We start from the raw sequence: 9,415 nt of genomic DNA on the forward strand, positions 1-9,415 counted from the left end.
CCCAAGATATGCCAGGGGGGGAATGGAATTTTCCATGCTAGCTCATCCTCAGGATGTATGCATCCTTCAGCTCCACTCTGACGCGCCGGTGAAAACCTCAGGGAAAGAGGTGCAGGAAAGGCCGTTGAACAAGCTCCCTTGCCAATTGCATCCTGCCCCGGCCACAGGCTACTCTTCCTGACAGCCCCCCCCCCCGCCCCCCCGCCTCCCCCTGGCTCCAAAGCCTTGGGCATCACCCGCCAGCCTTCAGATCTAACTCCAAACTCCTCGCCTTCACAGTGTGATTCCTCTCTCACCACATAGCAACCTTCCCTTTGGGAATCTCTAACGTCTCCGTTCTGGAACCAAACTCTGACCTTATGGGGATAGTCCTTCCAGGCCCTCTCCCCTCTTTCCCATCCTGCACCTTCTCTATAGCAATCTCCCGATGACCGTGTTACATCCTCCGAGGTTGATCATGTCCCATCTTCTCGGGCACGTTCAGTGCTAACTGGGACTGGTCAGCTGGTTTTCCCCTGGGGGGAGAGGGGGGTCAGGTGCACATCATGTGTATATGACTCCAGGATGGAGGACTGCTCCCCATTGGGAAGGCATGGGTTCAGGGAGACCAGTTAGAAGCTGATGCTGGGACTGGAGCCATTGTTCTAGACTAGTCTGGGCTGGTAAGTCAGGGCCCCCCTGGCCTAGGCTAGCCCACTACATCCACCTGCACTTCAGAGAGCCCCCTACTGATTGGAAGTTACCCTCAAAGAAAACACCACTGTTAGAGATTTTAAATAAAATGTATTTCCTGCAAAATGTCCGCAGTCCCACGATTGCATTTTCTCCACAGTAACATATTTAGCTAACAACACCTGGCATTCACCAGGCACTTCCTCCCTAGCTGCCCTGGCCCTTCACCCCTGTGGTTCTCACAGGCACAGCCACCAGCCCTGGGCAGTTAGGCAGGAGAGGGACCCTGCCTGCCGCTTACCGCAGGAGGAAGGGCGCCCATGACAGGAACCAACGGGCTCAAGGCCTTCCTTTAAAGAAGAAAGCTCAAGCAAAAACAAACAAAACTCATAGACACGGTCAACAGCATGGTGATCACAGCACGGGGGGGGGGGGGGGGGGGCGGGGGCGGGGGGGGGCGGTAGGACAGGGTACAGGGGTTATACATGAGATGGAAGGAGACTTGACTTGAGGTGGTGAACACACAATATACAGATGATGGCTTATAGAACTGTACACCTGAAACTTATATAATTTTATTAACCGTTGTCACCCCAATTAAAAAATAAAACACACACACAAAAAGATGGCCAATATACAAAACAGACCCCAACCCAGCAAGAATGCAAATAATATTAAACATTACTTAAGACAAAACAGCTCTGCCTCCCTATTGGGAAATGACGGTGCCATCAGTGCAGGGGGCGCTGGAGGAGAAGACATGTTCACGTTCCACACTCTGGCGTGGTGTCCGCGGGGCCGGGGGAGTCCTCATCCTCCAGCTGTGAGACTTTTGGTCCAGGTGCTTCATATGGTCCTGGACCCACTTCTCCTTTGGGTCGGCACAGATGTGCTTGGCCAGCTTGGTTTTGAAGCTGTGGATAGAGAAGCGCCCGCACAGTTCGAGGGAGCACTTGGGAGGAGGGAAGGGTGTGGCAGGAAGGGGCCTCTGGACCCAGTCGCTGTTTGTGCCCCCCTGGGGGAGGCTGGCCTGGCCACCAGAGCCTCCCAGGGTGTGAGCCGCGCCCGTCAGGGAGCCGGCTGTGGCACCTCACTGGCTCTCTCGGGGCCTTTTGTGATGAATAACAGGAGGATCTGGATGACACAGCCTGGTTAGATCTTATCCCCTGAGTACAAGGTCCTGAATTAGTCTGATGTCTGTGTTCTGGGGCAGAACTTTGGATCAGGGGCTTTGGGGACGGGGGTGGGGAGGGTGGAGGACGGGGGACTTGGGGGAGGGAAGGGCAGGCTGAGGCGGGTGTGGAGGTGAGCAGGGTTTTCTACCCACATGACAGCTTTCTGGGCACAATGGCTGCTGGTGACTCGGTAGCTCCTGAGCTTCTGCAAAGGGATCTTCTTGTTGGTCACCGTGAAGCAGCAGGTGGTCGTGGTAAGGAGCGCACCTGGAATAAAGCCACAGGAGAAGCCCTTCAGGAGGTGCGAGGTTTTCTCAGCCTGGCTGGCAGGAAGCGTCTGGGGGAGGAGAGCAGGGAGGCCAGGTGGTCTCGCCCCGCCCCCACCTCCACCCCCCAGGAGGAGGGCAGGGAGGCAGACCTGGTCTCTCCCATCCCAGGTCCTGCCCACCCGCCCTCGGCCCTGAGGCGGGCTTAAGATTTGCAGTTGGTTTTCCCAGCTCCATGGTGGGGACAGGTCACGGCTGACCTTGAGGCCAGAGTGACCCATCCTGGCTATGACCCCCAGTCTGCAGAGTTTGGGGAGATCCGCTGGGGCCCGAGAAAAGGCCCTGGATTTGGAGTGGGCAGCGTGGCTTTCATCCTGGCGTGGCCATGGCTGGGAGGGGGTGGGAGTGGGGCTCCTCTTGTCCCCACCTGGGCTCTGCTTTCTGTTTCTAGAACTGGATGTTAATGTGAAGCTCCCAGGACCCCTGCTGCTCTGATCGGCTGGCAGGTGGGGCATGTTGGCTTAGGACCTCCCAAAAGGAGAGAGGACAGAGAGAAGGAGAGAAGGGGGCTTACCTGGCTGAGCCACCACCTCGGCGCTGAGGACGGCCACGGCCACGGCGAGCAGCAGGCACAGCAGCCCTGCGGAGACCTTCATGCTGGAGGCTGCGTGCGGATAAGAGCTTCCACCTGAGAGTTGTTGGCGTCTGGGCTTATCTTGGCCTCTTATCTCGGCCTCTTCTCCTCCCCTCTTCTCCTCCAGCTGCTCTTCCTGCCTCTTATAGGAAACAGAGAGGGTGGGCAGGGGCATGGTCGTGTCAACATCTGCTGAGCCAGTGGCTGTGCTGCCAACCGTTTCCCAGGAAATGCAAGAGGGAAGCTGTGGGCACAGCTTCCTTCCCTCCTTCCTGCAGGACATGGTCCAGGTGCCCATGGCCTTGCTTAGAGCAAAAGGCAAAACACTCCCGAGGGGAAGAGCTCGGTGTGCGGGCTTCACGCATCCTCACGCGTCCAGTCTCCGTGCAGCGCGTGCCACTGTCACGTGCCCACTGGGGGGACCGCTGAGTGGCCCCAGGGATGACATCGCCTCCCATGGGAAGTGAGTGGTGCCTGGCAGAGAACACGAGCCTGTGCACACAGACCCACCGGGCGGCTGCCAGCGCTCACGGAGCTGCGAGGCCCTTTCCCGAGCTGGGTTTATTGTGGGAGTCCCACACTTGACACAAATCAAAGCCAAGTTCTGGTGACAGGGCCTCCTCACACCACGACGGGTGCCCTTCTGCACCTCGGGCCCAGACGGCGAGGGTTTGACAATCACCGCTGTGTCCAGGCCCTTGTGGTCAGGGATGTCCATTGAGTTTCTGGAGCTGCTGGTGGGAGGGGTGTGCAACTTGCTGGGAGGTAGGGGCAGGGCTGCAGTGGGGGTGGGGCCGGGACAGCGCTGGCGCCCATAAGAGCCTGGCCAGGCCTTGGCCCGAGGTTCCCGTTGGCCATGCTCACTCCTGGCTCCCGAATCTTGCTCACTGCTTGTGCCTGCCAGGGATCCTCTCCCCTCTGCTGTCCATTCTTTTTTTTTTTTTTTTTTTTTATATTTTATTGATTTTTTACAGAGAGGAAGAGAGAGGGATAGAGAGTTAGAAACATCGATGAGAGAGAAACATCGACCAGCTGCCTCCTGCACATCCCCTACTGGGGGTGTGCCCGCAACCAACGTACACGCCCTTGACCGGAATCGAACCCGGGACCCCCCAGTCCGCAGGCCGACGCTCTATCCACTGAGCCAAACCGGTTTCGGCAATTCTTGCGAGTCTTTCCACTCCAGCAAAACAAGCCCAGTGAGAGGAAAAGACAGAAACACAAAGAGCCAAGATTAGTGCGATAGGAAGCGCTGATGTGACGCAAAGCTGGTTTTCTGACAAGCCTATAGTGAAGCTAAAGCCCTCCTGAGACTGACCACGAAGAAGGGGAAAAGGGCCCTAGCCAGTCTGGCTAGGTGGGTAGAGTGTCAGCCGTGGGCTGAAAAGTCCTGGGTTGGATTCCATTCAAGGGTTGTAGGCTGGTCAGGGTGAGCGCAGGAGGCAATCAATTGATGTGTCTTTTTCTCATCAATGTTTTTCTCTGTCTCTCCCCACTCCCACTCTCTCTAAAAAAATCAATGGAAAAATATCATTGGGAGAGGATTAACAAAACAAAGCAAGAAAAAAAAAAAAAAAAAGAAAGAAAGGAAAAAAGGCATAAATAGCCAACAGCAGGACGTCACCACGGAGCCTGCAGACACCAAGAAGATAAGAACCTATGCCAGTACATTTAATTCAGGAGAAATGGATGAACTCCCCCCAAAACATAACTTATCAGATGGCAAGAAAAAGCTGAAAAGAATTCTAAAACTATTAAAGAAATGTAATCAGTAAGTGAAAATCTCCCCGCAACATACCCGCGGGCCCTAAGGGCTTTAACAACTTGTTCCTCCAAACCACTCCAAGCACAGTCATTTCAATCTTACACAATTTCTTCCAGAGAATATATAAAAAACAGTGTACACTCTTCAATTCCTTTTATGAGTCTTACACAACTTTGATGCGAAAACTTGTCAAGAACCAACAAGAGCTGGGGCGGTGTGGTTCGGTGGTTAAGCATTAACCCATGAACCAGGAGGTCACGGTTCAATTCCTGGTCTGGGTACGTGCCCAGGTTGCCGGCTCCATCCCTGGTGGGGCGCATGTAGGACAGGAGGCAGCCAATTGATGATGTTTCTCTCTATCCTTCTCCCTTTCTCTCTCTCTCAAAGTCAATAAAAACTGTGGAGAGCAGCTACAGCGTTTGGACAGGTTCAAGCCTGGGACTAATGAGAGGGCACGACCCTCTCGTGGCAAAGCCACGTGCAAGTCCCAGCACTATAGTTGTAAGGCTAGACAGTGGGGCCTTGACTTACGAGTGTCCCGACTAACAAGTTTTTCCGAGATACGAGCCGTCTCTCGGCCGATTTTTTTGCTTTGAGTTGACAGAGTAATTTGAGTTAACCAGCTCCTTAACGAGCTCCATCACGGAATGAATTAAACTCGTAAGTCAAGGCCCCACTGTAGTTGTAAGCTTGTCCTTATGGCCCAAAGCTGTGGTCCCATGTGGCTGAGTGATATGGGCTGCAGGAGGTGCAGCAAGTAAACAAAGCTTGATCAAGTGCATGTAATTGAGTAGATTGGAAACCCACAAGAACATTTGTAAACTTCTTGACCACGTCCTTACTTTGCCTCGTGGAATCTGGCTATAAAATAAGGACTCGGCTTGCAGGCTGTGGCACTGTCTCTCCATCTAGAGAGGAGCATCCTTCTGAGCCCCAGCTTTATTCTCTTGTCTGTCTTTTCTAAATCCTTCACCGCCCCCTCTCAGGTTTACCCATGGCCGTGCTGGCAGGCACAAAAAAAATATTTAAAAAAACACCCAAAACCAATAAGAAGATTGCAAGCTTGTCCCTCTAGAGTCTCTAGATACACATCCCATTCTTTTCCACCCTCTTCTGTGGCTGGGGAAGCTCACCCGGGTGGATGACAGGAATGGGACTGCAGGTCCTTTGGCTTCAGGTTGGGTCCGGACACTGGGGAGCCCCTCGGGCATTGGGGAGGGAGAAGAGTTAAGGTGGGGTGCTTATTTCTCTGCTATCTCCCTGGTGCCTCAGCCTGGGTGCAGCCAGCTCTCAACTGAGGTTTTCATTTCCCTCGCCATGACCCCCTCCATGGCTTGCTCCAACTTTGGGGAGCCATGCCCTGCCCTTTTCTCTCCAGCTCTAAGGGTGGTCATCGTCCTGTTATTAGCACCCCTGTGGTTTCTCCACACCCAGCCCACCTCTTGGGAAACAGCATTTTTATTAAATCTTCCTCAAATCATTCCAATGTAAGCATCATCTGTTTCTTTCTGGAACCCTGACTGACATATGTTTGAGTGCCAGAGGGGTCCTTCCAAATGGGGTTCTGGGAGTGGGTTGCTCGTATATTTTAGGAGCACAAAAATGACAGCTGTTGGCAGCCTTACTACTTAAAGCATCACCTGTATTAGTGAGGCAGACGGTTAACAAGCCCTCCAGGTGGTTCTCATGTGCACTGGAGTTTGAGGAGCATGGAATGACAGCTGTCGCATGGCCATCTCTCAGACACAGTGGGCTCTTAAGGGTGTTGGCCACTTCTCACGACCTCCAAATATCTCACAGCGCCTCCATAATGGGCGTGTTCCTTGGCCTTCCCCGGAGTGCAGTTAGGGGATGGCAGAGCCCTTTGCACAGAACAGATTAGTTTCAACAGATCTGCCTCCCTGAGCTGTGTAGACAGACGCCTTCCTAACCTCCCAGGGAAGTTCTAGAATTTCAACCTCACTGACTACAGGCTTCTGTTTAAGTCTACACTCCAATTAGCCAACCTCGCTGTGCATTCACATCACTGCCAGGTTGGTGCCAACACATGCAATTCTGAATTCTGGGCAAGTAGGCCCATGTCCATGAATTTGGCCCATTGAACCTTGTATGTCATTCACCGCTCAGAATCCACTCCCCCATGCCCGTCCCAAACTTTCCTCCAAACGGAGTGGGTGAGGACACTCAAACCCTCCCAGCTGTAAGCACTCTGTCTGCCTTTCCCTCAGTGTCAGGACCCAACATCTCAGAGGAGAGTGTGTTTAGGAGCCTGAAGTCTTGAGTTGGCTAGACAGACATGGGTTCAAGTCCTGGGTCTGCCACTTCCTAGTTATGCAATTTGAAGCAAATTAACTCACTAACTTCTAGGTCTAAGAGGAACTGATAGCTAATTATTGCCTCATTGTGTGTTGTGGGAGTCAAATCAGATGATGCCTGGAAAGCCTCGGTGCAGTGGAAGTGATTCCCTGTGGGAAACTGATACAGGGTTAAGCCTCAGACTGACCTGTTGGCAAAGTCACAAACAAGTCCCAGCTTAGAGGGCACAGTCCTCTTAGCATAATTAGGCTTGACCTTATAACACTCCCTAGATCTTATCTGGGAAGCTAATGGGCTGAGGAAGTGCAGGAAGTGTAACCGTGGTCAAAACAAGTGAAACTCACAAGAACTGTGTAACTATGGTAACCACTACCTTGTTTACCTCTCACTATAAAAAGCTTGGTGAGGCCTGAGCACTGTGGCAGTCCTTCTCCTTGAGTTGGACTTGCCCACCTGGTCCCCCAATATTCCCAAATTATCTCGTGTCTTTTCTTTTTCATTTGTGTGCGGCTCCTCTTCCAGACCTGAACCCTGAACCACGCAGGACGTGGAGGGAAACATGACAATTCCCATTTCTAACCAGTCCCAGGTGCAGCTGCTGCTGCTGGATGAGGACCGCGCTGGGAGAAGGGCTGCTGCAGTGGAGCGGGGTTTGGATCTTGCGGGGAAGAATTGGACCTTGGCCGGGTGGGCACAGGCCAGGCCGTGATGCTGGTTAAACAGAGGTGCAAGGTGGCCACAGTCACCCCAGGAAGCCCCGGGCTGGACTGCTAGGCAGAAAGTTCTGACCCACGGAATCTGTGGCCGGGATTAGGGGATCCCTAGACTGGACACGGATGGGCTACTTACTAAGGTACTGCTTGACTTGAGGCAGGAAATCCTAGCTTTCATGTAGAAGAGATTCATGGCTTCTTGCCCAATGATCAGATCTAAGCCAGTTCCTAGCCCTGAAGTTCCTGGGTGGAGGGGGGCTGGGTCCCTTTCAGGAAGGGCCTTGCCATGCCAAGTCGCCAGGTGGAATACAGGACACCTAGTTAAATCTGAATTTCAGGTAAGGAATGAGTCATTTTGCAACAAATAGGTCCCTCGCAATATTTTTGCTAAGCCTGGAAACCCGTGGGTTTATACCAGGAACATTCCCCCAAGCCTTGCCCAGAGCAGCCTGCTGCCATGTAACCAGGGTGACTCCGCTTTGGGGAAGGAAATGCTGGGACTCTCTGATAATGGCCTTACGTGGATGGTATTCTCTGGAGACTTAAAAATTCACCCTGGCCCACCCGTCAGTGAGGGAGCAACAGACGTCTCCTAGACCGAAGAATTCCGTGATTTCAGAACCATTGTGTTGCTGTAGAGTCTTAGCATCCTAGCGTCCAGCCATCTGACTCCGGTGTCCTGGGCAATTGTAGTGCTTTGCCATCTCATGTCGTCACGCCATAGGGCTGGCTCCACTATGCCAACGTGGCGGTTTCCAGAGGTTTGTTTGCTAAAGTCTATGCTCAAGGGATAACTTATTGGAAAGCTCTGTTATATGTCAGGTTAAAACTAAAATTGCTCCGGGAAGCAGAGCGGGGGGGCCCCCTGTGCTTAGGCGTCTCCCTGCCCAATTCATTTTTATTGTTTGAGGCTCGGAGGTATATTGACCTAGGGCAATCTTTCCACGGAACAGATACCCGACTGCGGGGGTGGCTAATGAAAAGGGGAGGGAGTCAGCATTAATTGGAGTTCTCTGTCCCCGAGACTGGGTCTCTCCAGAGAAAGGCAGGCCTGCAGGGGAGAGAACATTGCATTGCGACACTGAAGGGGAAGTCCAGCCACCACCCTGTAAACACTGCAAGACCTTCCTTTCCCCTGCACATCTGCCTGCAACACTGTCCTTTCCAACGGGCCCAAACAGGAATCATTTGAGCCCTGCTTTAAAACGTGTCTTGATCCATTACAAACTTTTGAACAATAATAGATACAGAGGCAGAGCTGCCTCAAACTGATTGTCAAACTGCAGTGGGAAGGCCAGGGAGGGTTGGGGGGCAGGAGGGAGGGGGGTAAGAGATCAACCGAAGGACTTGTATGCATGCATATGAGCATAACTAATGGACATAAGACACTGGGGGGTAAGGGAGGCCAGGGGATTGTCAAGGGCAGGGGTGGGGGGGAGGCCACATATGTAATACCCTTTGTAATACTTTAGCAATAAAAAAAAAGAGTAATAAAAAAAATAAAACGTGTCTTGATAACGAAGGCTTCCCAGCTCCTACGAATTTTCACAGGGGACCAAATCTTGCTCTGAAATGGGTGATGGATGGCCTGCCAGGCAAGCCCTACTACTTCCATGCTAGGCCATGGAGTCATCTTTCTGGGCATTCTCTGGACCGGCATGCAGTCAAACGTGAATACTTACTGATGATTGAGGGGTCTAAGAAGACTTGGGGGGAGAATTATTATATAATTTATCTTCCAAACCAGACAGGGCGAAGCAGGATTGTCCCAGGCAAACCGAAGTGTGCAATCTCCCTGTCCCCTGGGATCGTGGCCTCTTACCATTTGTTCTGTTGCCCATTCAGGTGCCTACAGTTTTTAACTTTGGCTGCTT

At 52.7% G+C, this 9,415-nt stretch overlaps 1 protein-coding gene across 1 annotated transcript; it reads right to left on the reverse strand.

Annotated features, from left to right (window-relative positions):
* Nucleotides 1–1,227: 1,227 nt before the first annotated feature.
* LOC138994162 (C-C motif chemokine 13-like) lies at nt 1,228–2,847 on the reverse strand. The gene is made up of 3 exons (XM_070393864.1): nt 2,688–2,847; nt 2,000–2,114; nt 1,228–1,586 (listed from the first exon to the last, which is right to left on the reverse strand). Exons 1-3 carry the CDS (start codon nt 2,767–2,769, stop codon nt 1,382–1,384), a joined length of 402 nt encoding a protein of 133 aa, XP_070249965.1. The 5' UTR covers nt 2,770–2,847; the 3' UTR covers nt 1,228–1,381.
* Between the last annotated feature and the right edge of the window lie 6,568 nt (nt 2,848–9,415).

This window comes from Myotis yumanensis, unplaced genomic scaffold (assembly GCF_028538775.1).
Source record: "Myotis yumanensis isolate MYYU_CA2020_CCGP unplaced genomic scaffold, mMyoYum1.0.hap1 SCAF_16, whole genome shotgun sequence".
In the NCBI taxonomy this organism is placed as follows: domain Eukaryota; kingdom Metazoa; phylum Chordata; class Mammalia; order Chiroptera; family Vespertilionidae; genus Myotis; species Myotis yumanensis.